This window comes from Dendrobates tinctorius, unplaced genomic scaffold, assembly GCF_039654945.1.
Source record: "Dendrobates tinctorius isolate UK_male_01 unplaced genomic scaffold, ASM3965494v1 ptg000161l, whole genome shotgun sequence".
Taxonomy (NCBI): domain Eukaryota; kingdom Metazoa; phylum Chordata; class Amphibia; order Anura; family Dendrobatidae; genus Dendrobates; species Dendrobates tinctorius.
Genome location: NW_027361828.1, coordinates 9,383,670 through 9,404,408, shown reverse-complemented (window position 1 = coordinate 9,404,408; position 20,739 = coordinate 9,383,670). Strand labels below are relative to the sequence as shown.

Sequence of the window (20,739 nt, the reverse complement as noted above, 5' to 3'; positions counted from 1 at the left end):
ATTTTCTGGCTCTGATCATAGTCTGAATGACCTGGTTGGACAAACCTGATTTTCTCAGGATCGCAGCCTCAACGGCCATGCCGTTAATTCTCAGTCTCTGAGTTTCTCATGGTAAAGGGGGCCTTGCGAGAGAAGATCTGGACGGTCTGGAAGCCTCCAGGGGACGTCCGCGAGCATGTTCACCAGCTCCGCGTACCAAGGCCGCCTTGGCCAGTCTGGAGCCACCAGAATCACTGGGATGCCTTCAGATTTTATCTTCTTGACCACTCTGGGGGAGGTACAGTGTCCTCATCCCGGGACTCTGTGTGCTCCTGAGAGGCAGACATAGTTGAAGGACTGCAGGACGGGCAAAAGGGGGACAACTGACCTGATGCCCACTTCTTTTTACAGCGTGCAGAGGCGTAGTGGGTAGCGGTGGGCCTGAAACAGAGAACTCTTGAAGGGTTGGGCAATAAGTAAACTGCGCTTTATGGCCGCACGAGTTAGGAAGGAAACTGCAGAGGGGAGCTAATTTGAGCCTCAGAGCAGAGCCTGCAGAGTTTCAGACGAGCAGCAGGACGCTGAAGTGTCCCCCAAGCAGTGCAGGAATAGAAGCGATTGGATAGAGGCAGCGGGGGGGGGGGCTGACATAGCAAAAGAGAAAGGAGCCCTGTGATGGGCTAGTAAAGGTGCGAAGAAAGCGCGCTCGGAGGAGGAGGGAGCGCGCTGAGAGCGGGAACTTTGAAACCGAAAGTGAAAGTAAAAAAGCGCCGCAGCCCCGTGCCCGAGATCTATTCAGAGGAAGATTAATGCCAATAATCTAAAGGTTCTATGCCTGTAGATTCCCCGCTGTGGACCCCTAGAATAATATAAGCATTGTCCTGTGTCCCCCTGAATAGAGAGAGGCGCGCGGCTGAGGACATCGGCGCGCGGCAGGGGGCGGGAAAAGGGCGGGAGATTCAAAACAGGGAACGCTGTAGCTGCTACTGGAGCTTCTCTGGTGAAAATGCAGGGTTGGAGGGATCGTACAGACACTCACCTGACGTCCCTGAAGAGGATGACCACAGGGGCCCACGAGTAGAAGGCAAGCCGCTGGGGGAAGGTCCTCTGTACCCCCATCCTGCAGAAGACGGCGTTAACCTCTTGCTGGGAGGGCAGATTGCACCACTTGCGACCGCCGTCTTCCTCTCAGCCCTGTCCCGAGAGAGGGGTGAGGAGGGGGATTGGCAAGGACCGGCCACCTGTCAACAGCCCATAGCACCAGAAGGTGATAGGGAAAAAGTCCTGCCTGCGGTACTGAGAGTTGCGATGTGGGTGACACCACACTACTCGCTCAGCCGCCTGATATGGGAAAGCAGGGTGAGACTTACACCCTGTTTCCCGATGTGAATCTGAAAAATAAATGAGAATTGATTAATACGTTCAACTAAAAACCTAAGGGGAAACTTAACTGTGGATCTGGGAGATCCCGGTCCGCCTCCTACAGACACTAAGCACAAACTGAGGTACTTGGTGCCTGTCGGTGGGCGTATACTGCCGGGGAGGAGCTAATTTTCTTGTTTTGCATAGTGTCAGCGTCCTAGCAGCAGCAGCATACACCCCCATGGTAATCTGTGTCCCCCAATAAGGCGATAAAGAAAGCAGGATAGGGCTGTGTGCCGGGATGCTAAACAAACTGCCCTCAGCTAGTCCGCGCACCTCGTGCCTCAGGAGCACATTGCCTAGCCAGCGCATCGTCTTTAAATGAAACGACAATTAGCATGAAGTGTGGAGACGAGCGAGAACAGACAAATATAGCAGCAAATGCCATCTAAAGAGCAATGTGCCTATTACTCTGCCGTAAAGAATGAGCTGTGTGTTTGTGGGACCGCGTGAAGAAAGACCAAGGTCGAACAGCATGACAAAATGGAGGATAGACGGATATATAATTTATCACTCCACTACTGGGATCAGTTCTTCTGTGTGACCATGCCCTTCTCTACAGTGCCACGTGTACAGGAACATAACTCTTGTGACCTGCGGTCTTGAGCCACATGTGAAAAAGGGAAGTAGAGAGAGTTCCCGTGGAAGTTCCTAAAAACAGGAGACACGAAAAAAAACCCAGAGCAAAACTGAAAATGTCATTGGTGAAGTGCACTTAAACTGCAAGCCCAGAGGGGTGGCACCCAAGCTCTTACAGGAGGTACGGTACACACGTTGGCCAGTCACTTTAGGGTTATTTTATTGTAATTACAAGTGTGTCTTCACGCAAAGGTAGAAAAAAAAATAATTTTTTTTTGCATAGTTTTTCCTGGCGTTTAGGATGTTTACACTCGTTTTTCCATTGTGTCCTCTTCAAAATACTACATTGGAAGCTATTCAAGAAACTGCATGTGAGAATACAGCACAAGTTCCCCTATCTATAGTGACACAGCCAGGCTACCATGTCTACGCAACAGCTTGTCCATCACCTACCAAAAAGAGACTTCATGTCTCCTGAATTCTTTTACAGTGCCCTAGATGGCAGTGCCCTGAGATTTCCAGTAGCCAGACTACAGCTTCTTGTTCAGTTTTGGCTACATCGAGTAGACAGGACAGTATATCCGCTGACCATGACACTTTCAGAGATTCTTTTGCTAAACGGGAGCCTGAAATTCGCAGCACGTGATTAGTTTTTCACCACTGCAGTTTTTCAAGTAGCAGGCTTCCCATTCCTTTCTGGGAACAGAAGGGACAATGAGTTTGAGATCTTTTTTTCTTCCTCGGTTGTTATGTAAACAAGGAAATGGTTGATATGGCAGTCACGCCAACGAGTGTACTGCTCACTGAGCGTTTTATCAACATATCGAGTGCTTTCCTGTTTAAACAATACTTGCCCAATGACAAGCTGCTGGGACTTCTAGGCCTAGGATTTAGTGAGCAGGGTCACACTTTATAGCTATAAACACTGACAGCACTTATCAGCACTGCTCACCTGCTCGATTTATTTCTTGAGGGATGGGAGGAACCATCATGTTTGTGTCCATCGGCTGAGAGTTCTCCTGGGTCATCTGATCTTCAGGAGGCATGTAAGCTGGAGGAGGGGTGTCTGCTGAAAATAAAGAATCACAACACACGTTTTATTAAGAGCTCTTATACACTAAATGATCAGTCTACCTAATGATAAAAAAGTGATCTAACCCCCATAAAAATAGATTATTTCAGAGTAAACTCCTCTTATGAGATCTGCTAATGCATTCCTGGTCACCGCTGGTCTCTGTTCTTCCAATTGCCTCAAAGTTGTCTAAAAACGAGAATTCTGCAGCAATGACTGGCTGCATTAGTGACCTCAGTGATGTCTACACGTCATATGTCCAGAGAAGGTGTGCAGTCACGTGATGACGACATATCATCCCAGCAAGCACCAACAGCTCTGCAGGACCGAGCAAAGTATTGGAGTGGCAGCTGCAGGGAATTTCTAAGATAGCCTAGATAACCTTAAACTAACCTCACTGCCTCAAAAATGTAGTCACCTGCCAATAAATCTGTATTGGGCTGACTAGCTCAGTAGTGTTAGGAGCGGCACACAATTAAAGGGAACCTGTCAGCAGGATTATGCACAATATCCTACAGACAGTGTCAGGTCGGCGCCGTAAGGCTAAGTGCACACGTACCGGAACTCTCGCGGAAATTACCGCGAGAATTCCGGAATTCCATTCCGCGGGAAAATCGCATTTTAAATTCCCGCGGAAAAACTAGCATTTTGTAAGCATAATTAGCTTGCAGAATTGCTAGCGTTCTCCAAGCGATCTGGAGCATCACTTGGAGAACTGATTGACAGGTTGTCACACTCATCAAACATAGTGTTTGACGAGTGTGACCAACTTTTTACTACTGAGGCCGCCTATGCGGCATCAGTAGTAAAAGATAGAATGTAAAAAAAAAATAAAAAAAATGATGTTATTCTTACCTTCCGGCATCCCGCGCATCCGTTCCCAGTAAAACTTTGCGAAAATGCCCGCGATGACGTCAGTTCTCGCGGTAATTCGCGATGACGTCGCGCGAATGACCGCGAGACTTCGCGATCCCGCGAGAACGGACGCCATCGCGGGCATTTTCGCAAAGGCTGACTGGGAACGGATGCGTGGAGAGAGGCGGGAAGGCTCCGAGGGACGTCTGAAGGTAAGAATAACAATATTTTTTATTTTAAATTCTATTTTTTACAGGGATATGGTACCCAAAGCCCGGAGGACAGTCTCCTCTCCTCCGGACCGTGGGTACCATCCGCAATTGTTCTGCTTACTTTCCGCATGGTGTGCACAGCCACATGCGGAAAGTAAGCGGAACAATGCATTCCTATGGGTGCGGGATCGCCGCGATTCCGCAAATTAATGAGCATGCTGCGTTTTTTACCGCGAAGAGATTCCGCCGCGGTAAAAACCGCAGAATTAGCACAGCATTGCGGAATCCCATAGGAATGCATGGGATGCTTATTTTTCGCGTTTTCGCGGCAAAATCGCGTGGTTAAAACCGCCGCGGAAACCAGGGCTGTGGAGTCGGTAAGCCAAACCTGCGACTCCGACTCCTCAATTTCCCTTACACCAACTCGACGACTCCGACTCCCACACATATTGCTTATATTTAAGTGAAAAATTTATTGTAGTACAATGTGAACCTCAGACATTTAATCATTTTTATGATCCAATAATCAAGATATTTAGATAGAACAGAATATATATTGGTGTACTACCCGGTTTTCATTCTTTTTGGTACAGATAAGATATGGATAGACAGATATGGATAAATGGATATATAGATAGAGCAGATTTCTAATCTGCTTTTGCTATTGAGAACATTATCTATGAGCTCAAAAACCTTTCAGGTGATGCAGTTTTTTAAAAAGATGATCAACTTTTGCAGCTGAAAAACGTATCCTCAAAAAACACAGGAAAAACGCTGTGTGTGAATGTAGCCTTAGATCAGGAATATAACAGCCATTTATAGGACATTTCATAACTTTCCCAAACTGCTATGAAAAAATATTCAGCACATTCTGCATTGAATTACTGTACCCAATTTATTATATATTTTAGGAGTCGGTCCATTTTATACCGACTCCAACTCCGACTCCACGACTCCACAGCCCTGGCGGAAACGCGAAAAAAACGCTACGTGTGAACTAAGCCTTATACGGATTACAATGATGCCTTTTGATGAAATCTGTCTTGTGGTTGTCGTTTAGTCTTTACTTTCATTTATGAGTTAATGGTATGCTTGTACTCCTGGGCAGCCTGTGGGGGGTTGGGGGCTTCATGTGGTTCTCGGCTTAGCTATCCCCTCAGTGACCTGCCTCCTAGTTTCCATAATGAATATTAGAAAAAGAAATCCCCTTCTGCAGGCAGCATGATCACATCTATAATGTGCATTTAATTATTTTTTTTATGGTATACATTAATTTAAAAAAAACAAAAAAAAAAAGTCTGAAAATGGCACCAGTGCAGTAGCAGCTATCAGATCACCGGCTGTGCCATCTTGGAGGAATTTTTTTTTCTGGCACCAAAGCAGTTATCAGATCGACGATACCTGCGACTGCATAGTCGCGGCCGATGCCATTTTCAGATTTCTTTTTTAAAGGAATTAATGTATACCATAAAAAAAAAATTTCATTATGTAAAATAGGGGACAGGTCAGTGAGGGATCAGTGACCTGTCAGAAGCCATACTGATGAATACATAAGCAGAGCATCACATGAAGACCCCCCCACGGTCCCGGGGGAAACAGCAGATCATAAACTCAAAACTGAAACTAAAGATTACACAACAACCACAAGACGGATTTCATCACCAGGTATCATTGTAATCAGTATAAACAGCGCCAACCTGAGACTGTCTGTAGGTTACTGTGCACAATCCTGCTGACAGGTTCCCTTTAAGGCTGTGTGCACACGCTGCGGATTTTGCTGCGGTTCCGTACAGTACAATGATTCCCTATGGGAATCAAAAACCGCAGTGCAGACGGTGCGGAATTTTCCGCGCGGATTATCTGCGGTTTTCAATCCGCAGAAAGAATTGACATGTCAATTCTTTCTGCGGATTCTCCTGCGGTTTGCCATCTCCTCCATTGAGGAGATGAAAAACCGCAGGGCAAAACCGCAGAGCAATCCGCAGGTAAAACCGCAGGTCTTTTGACCTGCGGTTTCACCTGCGGATTGTACAAAATCCGCACCTTTTCCGCAGCGTGTGCACACAGCCTAAATAGTGCAACAATGGTCACAAACATAAAACATCTTTTCGTTAAAAAAGGGAAAAAAACAATTACCTAATCTGATCACTGTGGTGAAATAAGTTTGAGGTTTCACATTTTTAATTTCAAAATCAGTGAAGGTGGTTTCTGATGCCTTTATCTTTTATACAGCATAAAATACCATGCTGCCATAGCGATTACGGCAGACAATAGGATATAATAATGAGATATTTATTTTTATTATTAGAAACACATGCCAAAGTTCACACCCAAATATCCAGATTAAAGATAATGTGGGAAGTCAATAATGCATGTGCTATTAACCTCTTAATGATTCAGCCAATTTTCGATCTTAACCCCTTTACCACCAAGGGTGGTTTGCAAGTTAACTCCTGGGCCAATTTTTACAATTCTGACCACTGTACCTTTATGAGGTCATAACTCAGGAACGCTTCAACGGATCTAGGCGATTCTGACATTGTTTTCTCGTGACATATTGTACTTCATGTAAGTGGTAAAATTTTCATATAACTTGCGTTTATTTGTGAAAAAAAAATGGAAATTTGGAGAAAATTTTGAGAATTTCGCAATTTTCCAACTTTGATTTAAGAGCATAAAAATTCAAAGATATGGCACACAAAAAACTTAACATTTCCCACATGTTTACTTTACATCAGCACAATTTGGGAACCAACATTTTTTTTTTGTTAGGAAATTATAAGGGTTAAAAGTTGACCAGCGATTTCTCATTTTGACAACACCATTTTATTTTTACGGACCACATCACATTTCAATGAAGTCACTTTGAGGGGTCTATATGATAGACAATACGCAAAAGTGACACCATTGTAAAAACTTCACCACCAAGGTGCTCAAAGCCACATTCAAGAAGTTTATTAACCCTTCAGGTGCTTCACAGGAATTTTTTGAATGTTTTAAAAAAATGAACATTTAACTTTTTTTTTCACAAAAAAAATTACTTCAGGCTAAAAAATTTTATTTTACCAAGGGTAACAGGAGATATTGGACTGGAAAAGTTATTGTGCAATTTGTCCCGAGTACGCCGATACCTGATATGTCGGGGGGAATCACTGTTTGGGCGCATGGCAGAGCTCGGAAGGGAAGGAGCGCCGTTTGACTTTTTCACTGCAAAATTGGCTGGAATTCAGATCGGATGCCGTGTCAAGTTTGGAGAGCTCCTGATGTGCCTAAACAGTGGAAACCCCCCACAAGTGACCCATTTTGGAAACTAGACCCCCCCCCCCCCCAAGGAACTTATCTAGATATGTGGTGAGCACTTTAAACCCCCAAGGGCTTCACAGAAGATTATAACGTACAGCCGTACAATTAAAAAATCATTTTTTCCACAAAAATGATCTTTTCACCCCCAATTGTTATTTTCCCAAGAGTAAAAGGACCCCAAATGTTACTGTGCAATTTGTCCTGAGTACGCTGATACCCCATATGTGGGGGTAAACCACTATTTGGGCACATGGCAGAGCTTGGAAGGGAAGCAGCGCCATTTGACATTTTTGGCTGGAATTGAGATCGGACGCCATGTCGCGTTTGGAAAGCCCCTGATGTGCCAAAACAGTGGAAACCCCCCAATTATAACTCCAACCCTAACCGGAAAATGGAAATATACATTTTTTTTTTTGTATTACTTTTCCCTAACTAAGGGGGTGATAACGGGGGGTTTGATTTACTATTTGTCTGTTTTTATTTTTGGCAGCTGTCGCACGCTAAAAGACGCTTTATATTGTAAAAATAGTTTATGCATCACCACATTTTGAAAGCTATAATTTTTCCATATTTTGACCCGAGTCATGTGAGGTCTTATTTTTTGCGGGACGAGTTGACGTTTTTATTGGTACCATTTTTGGGCACGTTACATTTTTTGATCGCTTTCTATTTCGATTTTTGGGACGCAGAATGAACAAAAACCAGCGTTTCATGAATTTCTTTTGGGGGGGGTGCGTTTACACTGTTCCGTGTGTGGTAAAATTGATAAGGCGGTTTTATTCTTCGGGTCAGTACGGTTACAGCGATACCTCGTTTTTTTTATGTTTTGGCGCTTAAATGCAATGAAAACAATTTTATATAAAAAAAAATTATTTTTGCATCGCTATATTCTGCGAGCTATAACTTATTTTATCGCTGATGACGCTGTTTGGTGGCTTGTTTTTTGCGGGACAAGATGACGTTTTCAGCGGTACCATGGTTATTGATATCCGTATTTTTGATTGCACTGTTTGTTCGGCGGTATGATGATAAAGCTTTATTTTTTGCTTCGTTTTTTATTTTTATTTTTTATGGGGTTCAATAAAGGGGTTAACTAGTGGGACAGTTTTACAGGGCGGGTCATTACGGATGCTGCTATACCAAATATGTGTACTTTTATTGTTTTTTATTTTATGTATTAGGGAATTTTTTTTTAATTTAGCGATTTTTTTTTTTTTTTTTTTAACTTTATTACAATGTCCCAGGGGGGACATAACTGTCATGTGACAGATCGCTGATCTGTCACGTCACAGGCAGTGCTGCAGGCTTCCTCATGCCGACGCTTTGCAGGCATGAGGAAGCCGCCTCCCTGCAGGCCCCCGCCGCCATTTTAGATTCGGGGACCTGCAGGGAAGGAGACCCCCACAGCAGCGCTGCTGTGGGGGTCTCAGGGAAGCACGGAGGGAGCCCCCTCCCTCCTGATGCTTCCCTAAACCCCCGGTACACTGCGATCGTGTTTGATCGCAGTGTGCCAGGGGTTAACGTGTCGGGGGGGGACCGCCCCTGACAGAGTGCCGGGTGTCAGCTGTGATAATCAGCTGACACCCGGCCGCGATCAGCTGTGCTAGACATACTATTCCGTCTTTGGGACTTAGGTCCCAGGTCACATGGACGGAAGAGTACGTCAAATGTAGGAAAGGGGTTAATGACCAAGCCAAATTTTACAATTCAGACCAGTGACACTTTGTAAGATAATAAACACTTCAATGGATCCCACTGATTGGGTTTTTTTTTCATGACATATTGTACTTCACGATAGTGGTAAATTTTCTTCGATATGACTTGCGTTTATTTGTGACAAAAAAAACAAATCTGGTGAAATTTGGAAGATTTCACAATTTTCAAACTTAATTCTTGTGCCCCTAAAATCAGATATGCCATGCAAAATAGTTAATAAATAACATTTCCCACATGTCTACTTTACATCAGCACAATTTGTGGAAAAAAACTCCAATCCTATTCCCAACCCCAAAGAATGGAATTTTTTTTATATATTTTTATCTAACCAAGGGGGATTTGAGTTACTATTTCTTAAATTTTGATTAATGTGATAGTCTATCACAGTGATCAAAAGGCACAAACAGGAAAAATTATCCTATTGTTGCCAGGCACCAGCAGATCTCAGCAGGTGCACTGCGTATGCGCCCAACATTTTTTTTCCACTCAGTGAGATAAATTATTGAAACAGCGAGCACACTTTGTTGTGTTCGCCGTTATTCAGTGAATAACAGCGATCATCGGGAAATCCAGCCCTGATCATGTTCTCTGAGGTCTCAGCTATTCACGGTAGCCAACACCATGAAGATTTTCTGACTCTGGGGGCACAACAGCCTTATTAACGATCGTCAATCAATGAGGGAATAAGTATCCTTAGCGGCCGCAGTTTTAATGCGTATCGGCAGTCGCTATGGGGTTAAAGCGCTCTCATAGCTATCTACATATACACAAAGTAAATGTATTGCTAAAAGCGGCTATTAACATGAAATTCTCACTAGAGGTCGGTAAAAATTAATTCAATCCACACAGGCAAAGAAATCAAAACCGTAGATGTTCATAACTTATTTTAAGTGTAATGAGAAATTACACAGGGAAAAAAGTATTTAACACACGAAGAAATGAGGTGTAAAATGCCTTGGAAAGTTATAACACCAGCTAAAATCTATCAGAAATTAGAAAGCAATCTTGCCACTTAGTGAAAATATCAGCTAGTACAACTGACTGCCTATATATGGGTGTCTAATTACCAAGGTGCCACACAAGAAACATCTCATGATGGGTAAAATCAGTGAACTGTCTGAAGACCTTCACAACCTTATTGTTGCAAAACATACTGATGGCATTGGTTACAGAAGAATTTCTAGCTACTGAAGGTTTCAATGATAGCTGTTGGGGCCATAATCCAGAAGTGGTATAAACATCATTTCAACATAAACCGGCCACGACCAGGTGCTCCCACAAAATTTCAGACAGGAGTGAAAAGAATTATCAGAAGAGATATCCAAAGACCACCCGTGGAGGGCTACAGAAAGTAGTAACAACCAGGTCATAAATAAAAAAAAAAAAAGCAGGGCCCCATACACTTTGAAACCAAAAGGACAATAGACCCCTAAAAATTAACCTTTAATAATGTATCTAAATGCGTATAGGACTCACGAAACATTGATTTTTGTGATAACTCACCGTAAAATCCTTTTCTCAGAGACGCTCATTGGGGGACACAGATACTGTGGGTGTATGCTTCTGCCGCTAGGAGGCCGACACTGTGAAAAAAAGGTTAGCTCCTCCTCCGCCGTATACACCCTCGCCCCTATTGCTGGCGGAAATCAGTTTGGTGCCAAAGCAGTAGGACAACAAAATCAGCCTTATTACAGGTACAACAACATGTCCAAAACACCACCCTTATATCAAATTAGTAAATGCATATAAATTTAAACAAAACAAGAGCCAAATGGCTAATAGGGTGGGTGCTGTGTCCCCCAGTGAGCGTCTCGGAGAAAAGGATTTTATGGTGCGTTATCACAAAAATCCATGTTTCTCCTTCGCTTCCTTGGGGGACACAGACACTGTGTGACGTCCCAAAGCAGTCCCTGCGTGGGAGATTGACTCACCGATCCAAGCTCATGCACCTCTTGTTTTAAAGGTGCGCCACCGCTGCTTGGAGAATTCTTCTACCCAGGCTCGCATCCGCCGAGGCCTGAGCATGAATATTATAATGTTTGGCAATTGTGTGCAGGCTGGACCAGGTTGCCGCCTTGCAAACCTGTTCCGCCGAAGCGCCCAAGAGGCGCCCACTGCCCGAGTAGAGTGTGCTCTGATCCCTGCTGGAATCGGCGTGCCTCTAACGCGGTAGGACTCCTGAATAGTCAAACAAATCCATCTGGCTATGGTCGATTTTGAGGCCGCGAGTCCCTTCCTGCGCCCTTCAGGGAGCACGAACATTGTGTCCATCTGACGAAAGTTTGCCGTCCTCGACACGTACCTGCGGAGGGCTCTTACCAGGTCCAACATGTGAAAAGCCTTTTCCACACGGTGCACCGGTGCTGGACAAAATGAAGGCAAGACAACATCTTCATTACTATGAAAAGAAGAGACACGACTTCCAGCAGAATAGGAGGGGCTGGTCTGAGCACCACCTTATCCTTATGGAAAGTGAGGAACGGGGCTTGGCAGGATAGGGCTGCCAATTCTGAAACCCACCTGATAGAAGTGATTGCCACTAGGAACACCACTTTCCAGGAAAAGTACCTCAAGGAGATATCCTGAAGAGGTTCAAATGGAGCTTCCTGCAGAATACTTAGGACCAGGTTAAGGTCCCAAGCGTCCATAGGCGCCTTATAGGGAGGTACCAAGTGGGAGACTCCCTGGATGAAGGTCTTCACCTGCAGATTGGTAGCAATTCTACGCTGGAACAGAACGGATAAGGCCGACATTTGTCTCCTGAGGGAACTTGGGACTAAGCCCGAGTCTAGGTCCGACTGGAGAAAGGTCAAGATGTTGGGGATCGAGAATCTCAGCGGAGAGACACCGCGGCCTCGACACCAGGCAAAGAACACCTTACAGGTGTGGTGGTAAATTCGTGCTGAAGCAGGCTTCCGGGCGCTAATCATTGTAGCGACCACCTTGCTCCCGAACCCTGCCTGGATAAAAATCCAAGATTCAACAGCCATGCCGTCAAACACAGGGTCCGTGAGTTCGAGTGGAAAATCGGCCCTTGAGAAAGTAGATCTGGGCGCTCTGGTAGGCGCCAAGGAACGTCGGCGAGCAGCTGCATTAGATCTGCGTACCCGCTCGATGGGGCCAGTCTGGGGCCAGCAGAATCGCCAGGACCCCTCCCGTCTTGATCATCTTGATGACTCTCGGAAGTAGTGGCAGCGGGGACAATAGATATGGGAGGCGAAACTGGTTCCATGGCAGAACCAACGCGTCCACAGCGATTGCCTGCGGGTCCCTGGCCCGAGTGACATATGTGGGCACCTTGGCGCTCACTCTGGACGCCATCAGGTCCACATCCGGAGTTTCCCACAGCTGTCAAATCTGTCGGAAAACTTCGGGATGTAGAGACCACTCTCCGGACGCAAGACCCTGCTGGCTGAGAAAGTCTGCCGCCCAATTTTCCACGCCCGGGATGTGGACAGCCGAAAACACCGAGTGGCTTGCTTCGGCCCCCTGCAGAACGTGCCCCCTTGGTGATTTATGTAAGCCACCGCCATGGCGTTGTCCGACTGAATCCGGACGGGGCGGCCTGCTAGAAAGTGATGAAACTTTTGCAGAGCCAGCTGAATTGCTCGTATCTCCAATAAGTTGATCGGAAGGCGTGCCTCCTGTGGCGACCACCGTCCCTGGGTCGTGTGGTGGCGAAACACCGCTCCCCAGCTGAGGAGACTGGTGTCAGTTGTCATCACCCCAATGGTCTGGGGGGAAAGGTTTCCCCTGGGTCAGAGAGGAACTGGTTAACCACCATCCGAGCGACTGCCTGACTTGAAAAGACAGTCAGCACTGCCGATCGAGCGTGAAGGGATTCTTGTCCCAAGCTGACAAAAGGGCGTGCTGCAGGGGCGAAGATGGAACTGGGCGAACGGTACCGCTTCCATTGCTGCCACCATTTTCCCTGGACTCCTCATCCCGGATCGGATTTATGCAGGGGGCATTTATGCACACTTTATCCAAGTACAGTTTATCAAAGTACTGGCAGTTATAACATGGATGAATGTGACACGCATCTCTATTCTCTTCATACAGGTAACCAGCTTTTCCAGTCTCTGCTCTGAATCCACTCCTGTGTCTCCATTCAATGTCAGCAAGCAGTTAATCCTGAATGCTATCTCTGTGTTTTCAACTCTGCAAGCTTATATATGGTAACCAGCTTTTCCAGTCTCTGCTCTGAATCCACTCCTGTGTCTCCATTCAATGTCAGCAAGCAGTTAATCCTGAATGCTATCTCTGTGTTTTCAACTCTGCAAGCTTATATATGGTATATAGTTTTTTTTCAACTTACTCTGCTTGTCCCCTTATGTTGTGAGGTCAAGAAACTTTTCAAAGTGCTTTATGATCCATGTAGTGCTGGACATGTGTTTATTTGACCACAACATTTTATTGGGTCCTGGTGTCTCAATTTAGTGTGATTGATTAACGAGAAGAGAGAGAGGCCAAAAAAAAAAAAAAAAAAGTTCTAAGTCTTATCCTCCTATATATTCAGACATAGCTTGGGGATAGCATTTATGCAGGGGGCATTTATGCACACTTTATCCAAGTACAGTTTATCAAAGTACTGGCAGTTATAACATGGCAGTTAGATAGGGCAGGAGACAGGTAAGACATTTATATACATCTACTCCCTGTACATTTGGAGTACAACAAATATATACCATATGCATTTGTGTAATTTTAATCCTGGCCGCTGCATTCACACAAATCCACCGCCCTGGCATTAACTCTCTACACTCCATCCACATTGGCCCCTCGCTTCTTTCCTCTCCTATGTATAGCACTCATGCTCTTTTCACGTTGTTAAATTGCACAGATCCAGTCAGTCCCACCATTCAACATCAGAGACGCTCTCACAAATCACTTAACCATCTGCTCACTCTTTCTATCCTCCTTCTCCTAGTCGCAGGAGACATTGCTCCCAACCCTGGTCCCCCATGTTGTAGAAAGTCAAACCCCCCGACTGCTACACTTAGAAACCCCTCTAATCTTATTAATATTCCCTGCATGCCATCTGTCTCTCTTAATTGTGCACTTTGGAATTCTCGCTCAGTGTGTAACAAACTCTCCTTCATTCATGACTTTTTCCTTTCTAATTCTCTTAACCTCCTGGCTCTTACTGAAACCTGGATCCAGCAGTCAGACACTACCGCTGCTGCTGCTCTTTCATACGGGGGGCTTCACTTCTCTCATACCCCAAGATCAGACAGTAGAGCTGGTGGAGGCGTTGGTCTGCTCCTATCACCAAAATGTACCTTTCAGGTTATCCCTCAAGTACCCTCACTTGTCTTCCCTTCTTTTGAGGTCCATGCCGTCAGACTCTACACCCCCTTCTCCATGCGAGTGGCGGTGGTGTATCGTCCTCCCGGCCCCTCCCATCAGTTCCTGGATCATTTTGCCACTTGGCTTCCACATTTTCTCTCCTGTGACATCCCTACCCTCATCATGGGAGATTTCAACATCCCCATTGCTCTTCCCCTCTCACCATCTGCTACTCACCTTTTATCTCTAACCTCCTCGTTTGGCCTTTCGCAGCTTACTAATTCTCCAACGCATGAAGACGGAAACTCCCTCGACTTGGTCTTCTCTCGGCTTTGTGCAGTGGATGATTTTGCAAACTCCCCTCTCCCGCTCTCTGACCACAATCTTCTTTCATTCTCTATCAAGAACTGCCAGGCTGCTCAGGTCACCCCCACTGTCCAGACTTATAGAAACATACAGGCCATTAACACCCAGAAACTTATGAAGAACTTGCAGTCTTCATTGGCCCCTATCTCCTCCCTCTCATGTCCTGATTCTGCATTGAAGCATTACAATGAAACACTTCAAACTGCCCTGGATGAATTTGCACCCCCTATAAATAGAACACCACAACGCAGACGGCGACAACCCTGGCACACGGTGCAAACACGTTTCCTGCAGCGGTGCTCCAGGTGCGCCGAACGTCTGTGGAGAAAATCCAATCTACCCGAAGATTTCATCCATTTTAAGTTTATGCTTAGAACATACAACACTGCCCTTCACCTCTCCAAACAAACCTATTTCAACACCCTCATCACCTCACTGTCCAATAACCCGAAACGTCTCTTTCACACTTTTCATTCTCTACTCAATCCAAGAGTACAGGCCCCAACCACGGAGCTCCGAGCTGACGATCTGGCCAATTACTTCAAAGAAAAAATTGACCAGATCCGACAGGAAATTATCTCCCAATCACCTCATACCATGCACTGTCCTCCCTCCCCCACTGCATCTAACTCACTCTCTGATTTTGAACCAGTCACAGAAGAAGTAAGCAGGCTCCTTGCATCTTCTCGCCCAACTACTTGCACCAGTGACCCATTTCCGTCACAGCTCCTCCAGTCCCTTTCCCCTGCTGTCACCCCTCACCTAACTAAAATATTTAACCTCTCTCTCTCTTCTGGTATTTTTCCCTCCTCATTTAAGCATGCCATCATACATCCACTACTTAAAAAACCATCCCTCGACCAAAACTGTGCCGCTAACTATAGACCTGTCTCTAATCTTCCCTTCATCTCTAAACTCCTGGAACGCCTGGTCCACTCCCGTCTTATCCGCTATCTCTCAGAAAACTCTCTTCTCGACCCTCTCCAATCCGGTTTCCGCTCTTTACACTCTACTGAAACTGCCCTCACTAAAGTCTCTAATGATCTTCTAACAGCTAAATCAAATGGTCACTACTCCATGCTAATTCTCTTGGATCTCTCTGCAGCATTCGACACTGTGGATCATCAGCTCCTCCTCACTATGCTCCGTTCCATTGGCCTCAAGGATACCGTTCTCTCCTGGTTCTCCTCCTATCTCTCCGACCGCTCCTTTACTGTATCTTTTGCCAGTTCCTCCTCCTCTCATCTTCCCCTTACTGTTGGGGTCCCCCAAGGATCGGTTCTAGGCCCCCTCCTCTTCTCCTTGTACACTGCCCCTATTGGTCAAACAATCAGTAGATTTGGTTTCCAGTACCATCTCTATGCTGATGAAACCCAATTATACGCTTCTTCTCCTGACATCACGCCAGCCTTTCTAGAAAACACCGGCGATTGTCTAAACGCTGTGTCTAATATCATGTCCTCACTATATCTGAAACTGAACCTGTCAAAGCCTGAACTCCTGGTGTTTCCTCCCTCTACTAATGTACCTATACCCGACATTGCCATTTCTGTGTGTGGTTCCACTATTACTCCCCAGCAACAGGCCCGCTGTCTTGGGGTCATACTTGATTCCGAGCTTTCCTTTGCCCCCCACATTCGATCACTGGCTCGCTCTTGTCATCTGCACCTCAAAAACATTCCTAGAATTCGACCTTTTCTTACCTTTGACTCTGCAAAAACTCTTACTGTTTCTCTTATTCATTCTCGTCTCGACTATTGTAACTCTCCTAATCGGTCTCCCTCTTACCAAACTCTCCCCTCTCCAATCTGTCTTGAATGCTGCAGCCAGGATCATATTCCTCACCAATCGTTACACCGATGCCTCTACCTTGTGCCAGTCTTTACACTGGCTACCCATCCACTCCAGAATTCAGTATAAACTTATTACCCTCACTCACAAAGCCCTCCATGGCTCAGCACCACCCTACATCTCCTCCCTTGTTTCAGTATACCACCCTACCCGCGCCCTCCGTTCTGCTGATGACCTGAGGTTAGTATCCTCAATAGTCAGAACCTCCCACTCCCGTCTCCAAGACTTTACACGTGCCGCGCCAATTCTTTGGAATGCACTTCCCAGGTCAATACGATTAGTCCCCAATCCCCACAATTTTAAGCGTGTCCTGAAAACGCATTTATTCAGACTGGCCTATCGCCTCAACACATTAACCTAATCTATCCCTGTGTGGCAGAGCCAAAAGTCTTACCATAACCAGGTTCCCCGCATCATTCTCCCACATGCTTTATGCATCCATTAGCCCTCTGTGTCCGTACTGTCACACACCTAACATTATGGCTGGTCCATACAATCAGGGCAACTGTTACCACCCACCTTTCGTGTCTACCTCTTTCCTCATAGACTGTAAGCTTGCGAGCAGGGCCCTCTTTCCTCTTGGTATTTGCTATAATCTACTGTATGTGATTATTGTTATGCTGTAATGTCTATTGTCTGTACAAATCCCCTCTGAAATGTAAAGTGCTGCGGAATATGTTGGCGCTATAAAAATAAAATGTATTATTATTATGAGGGACTGGTTGCTGAAGTGTTCAGACTCCCTGCCTGAGCGCTCGCACCTTTTCCTGAGGGAGAATTACCAACCCTCGGCTAGTGTTGAGAATCATTCCTAGGAAGGAGATCCTTTGAGCTGTCACAAGGGATGACTTTGCATTGACCAACCACCCTAAGGGGGCAAGAGAATCTAGCGTGATGTTTACATTTTCCTCGCATGCCCGTATTGAAGGGCCTTTGACCAAGAGGTCATCCAGATAAGGCAAGACTACTATGCTTTGAGAATGCAGTATGGCCATGACGACTGCCATAACCCTTGTGAACACTCTGGGGCCGTGGCTAGCCGGAAGGGTAGTGCTACGAACTGAAAATGTAGATCGCTGATGGCGAAGTGTAGAAACCTCTGATGAGGAGGAAACATGGGAATATACAGATATGCGTCCTGGATATCTATTGAGGCCAAGTATTCTCCCTGCTCCATGTCCGATATGACTGACCGGAGACTCCATCCATGTGGCAGCTATTGCTGGTCTTAGAGCACCTGCTGACATCTCCCAAGTTCCCTTCAAAAAGGAGTCTGCTTTCTTATCTAGCGGGTCTTTGAAGGAGGCCATGTCGTCGAAGGGAATGGAGGATTTTTTGGAGGCTTTGGCTACTGCCGCGTCCAGCTTAGGGGCCTTATCCCATCTGTTTACCACTGGGTTGTCAAACGGGTACCTCCGCTTAAAGGCCGGACGTAAGGAGCCTCTTTTTTCAGGTCTCTTCCATTCCCTATCTATTAGGCTCTGGACCTTATCATTTAATGGAAAGGCCTTCCGCTTCCTGGGATCTAGACCCCCCGAACATCACATCCTGAGCTGAAAGTTCCGGTTTTGTGTCTGCTACCCCCATGGTGGACCTTATTGCTTTAACTAGCTTATCCATCTGGTCTAAGGGGAAGCAGAATCGACTCGAGTCTTCCTCCGAAGAAGACGAAGTGGAGGCCGGGGAATCTGAAGAGTCATCGATCCTTAGGGCGGTCGAGGACTCTGAACCTGAGAAACTACATTCTCTTCCCCTAGAGGAATCCTTTTTAGATAGGGCCTTTAGCTCTGTCCTGATTATGTCCCTCAGGCTTGTGGTGAAGTCCAGCGTTTCTTCCGCTACCTGTATGGACGGGGGAGAGTGTAAGGGCCTGTCAATCTACCCCAGGGCCAACGTCCCCTTCCACCCCTACCGTTTGTCTCACGCATGGCTGACACAATTTTTTAGGGTGGCCGTCCGGCAAGGGGCAACTACAGAGAGCACATTCCCTGTGCTTCTGTTTTCCCGTAGCTTTCATCCCCTGCGAAAAAAACATAAGGGAACACTGCATCAGGGTGCATTCACGGAGATCTCTTACCCATGCAGATGAGGCAGGTACCGGATCTCGGAGGGAGGCAGGAGGGTCCTTTAGCCTGGAGGAACTTCTGTGGCTTTGTTCGCCCGTCCGTTTCTTCTTCTGCTGGCCACTCACATGTGGTTTCACTGTGGCCTGTTTCTGTGGGTGCTCCTGCACCTCGTCCAGCTGCTCTATGGGGGCTTCTGTCGTATCCATCGCTGGGCCTTCAGAAGCACCCCAGCAGCGTCACCTCCTGCCTTTTAAGGCCTCCTTGTCCGGGTCAGCAGGGTTCTGGCGCGCACCTCCCACCCGGGACCCCCCGCGACCCTCCCCCGCAAGCTCCGGTCATCCCCCATACCCACCCCCCCCCAGCCACCACGCGCCGCCCAGTACCGCCGTGCACACGCGACGGAACCCGACTTCCGGTTTCAGCGTCCCCACCCCCTCCGCCGCCCGTCTGAGGCCTGCGGGGGGACGCGCAGAAGGAGCTGGCACGGCGCCCCCGGCTCAGGCAAGGCCACAGCCCCCACGCGTGCCGACCGGGCGCCACCGCCGGCCCGGCAGGAAGAGAGAGAGCGGACCACGGGGAGAGCGCACCAGGAGGGGCCCGGGACATACATACCTCCTGGTGCGGCAATATGGAGGCGGTTGTCCACCGGACCCCTGGCTCCACCTGCTCTCACCACCTACTCGGTGACCTACTCGGCCCCACCGTGGCGCTTCCAGGGACCTGAGCTTGACCGAGGTAGGAGACCCCCTCGCTACCTGTGTCGGTCAGCCGGCCTGGGAATCCCTCGGCGACTCCATGATGGATGATCTGAAGGAAGTCCCGTCCTCTAGGAACAGGAAACGAACTGATGCGTGGGAGAGGTGCCGCCCTTTTGTATCTGTAGGTTTCCTGTTCCTGAAGGGCGGATCCCCTCTCTCAGGTGGTGCTGTCATGGACGACCGATAAATGTCTGATCCTGATGAAATTGTTCAGAAGCTTCAGGTCCAAAACAGTCCTGACAGACCCGTCCTTTTTGGGAACCGCAAACAGGTTGGAATAGAACCCCTGATTTTTTTTTTTCGTGTTCCGGCACTGGGACAATGAATCCGTTGTGCTGGAGCTATTTGATGGCTCCCAATGGAGCCCTTGCCTGGGCATCCACTCTGGGAAGCCGGGAAAGAAAAAACAGTCTTGGCAGGTATCTGACAAATTCTATTTTGTAATCTGAGGCCGCCAATTCCTTTACCCATGCGTCGTGAGCGACATTGGCCCAGACGTGGAAAAACCAGAGTAGGCGGCCGCCCACCTTGCCGGTGTCGTCTGGTAAAGGCCTCGAGTCATTTGGCCGACGATCTTTGGGATCTGGATCCCCTTGATCTGGGCTGCTGAGTACGCATCTCCCCAATGGGTTGGCTTTATATGAGACCTGCCGCTCCCTATCATGGTTGAGGCGGCGGAATTGGCCGCTGTAGTCCACCCGGTGTTGCCAAAGGCCCGAAAACGTGCCTGAAACGGGTGACGAAAAAGCGGTTTGACCCTTTGTTGAGGGAGAAACCCGCTCCTTCCTCCTGTGGAGTTGGAGAAGGGTTGATCCAACTTCTCCCCAAATAGGCGGCCGCACTGATAAGGCAGGAAAGTCCAGGACTTCTTAGAATAAGAATCGGCTCGCCATGTCCTTAACCATAGGGCTCTTCTGATAGAAATTGCATTAGCGGCAGCAAGTGCTGAGCAACTGGCCGCCTCCAAAGATGCATCGATTACATAGTCTCCGGCCATCTGACCTGCGACCTCCGAAATCTCTGCAGGTAGATCCTGCTCCTGCGCGACCTTGTTTAATGTTTCTGACCATGATATCATAGCCTTGGCTACCCAAGTTGCTGCGAACGAGGGAGCGAGTGCTGACCCGGACGCCTCATCTACTGAGCGAGCTAAGCTCTGTATAAGGCGATCCGTGAGATCCTTAATCGAGGAAACACTAGGGACGGATAGCAGGGTCTTAGTGGCTAGGTGCGAAACCGGAGGATCCACCATCGGGGATTCCATCCATATT

At 47.1% G+C, this 20,739-nt stretch overlaps 1 protein-coding gene across 4 annotated transcripts in view; it reads right to left on the bottom strand.

Annotated features, from left to right (window-relative positions):
- Window positions 1-20,739, bottom strand: part of SMAD1 (SMAD family member 1) — a 100,351-nt gene that overhangs the window by 6,026 nt on the left and 73,586 nt on the right. For 3 of the 4 annotated variants that reach the window (XM_073549802.1, XM_073549800.1, XM_073549801.1), the window contains exon 4: window positions 2,933-3,049. In XM_073549802.1, coding sequence (XP_073405903.1) covers window positions 2,933-3,049 — 117 coding nt within the window. The remainder of the gene's footprint in view (window positions 1-2,932; window positions 3,050-20,739) is intronic. The other variant, XM_073549803.1, reaches the window with a different exon arrangement.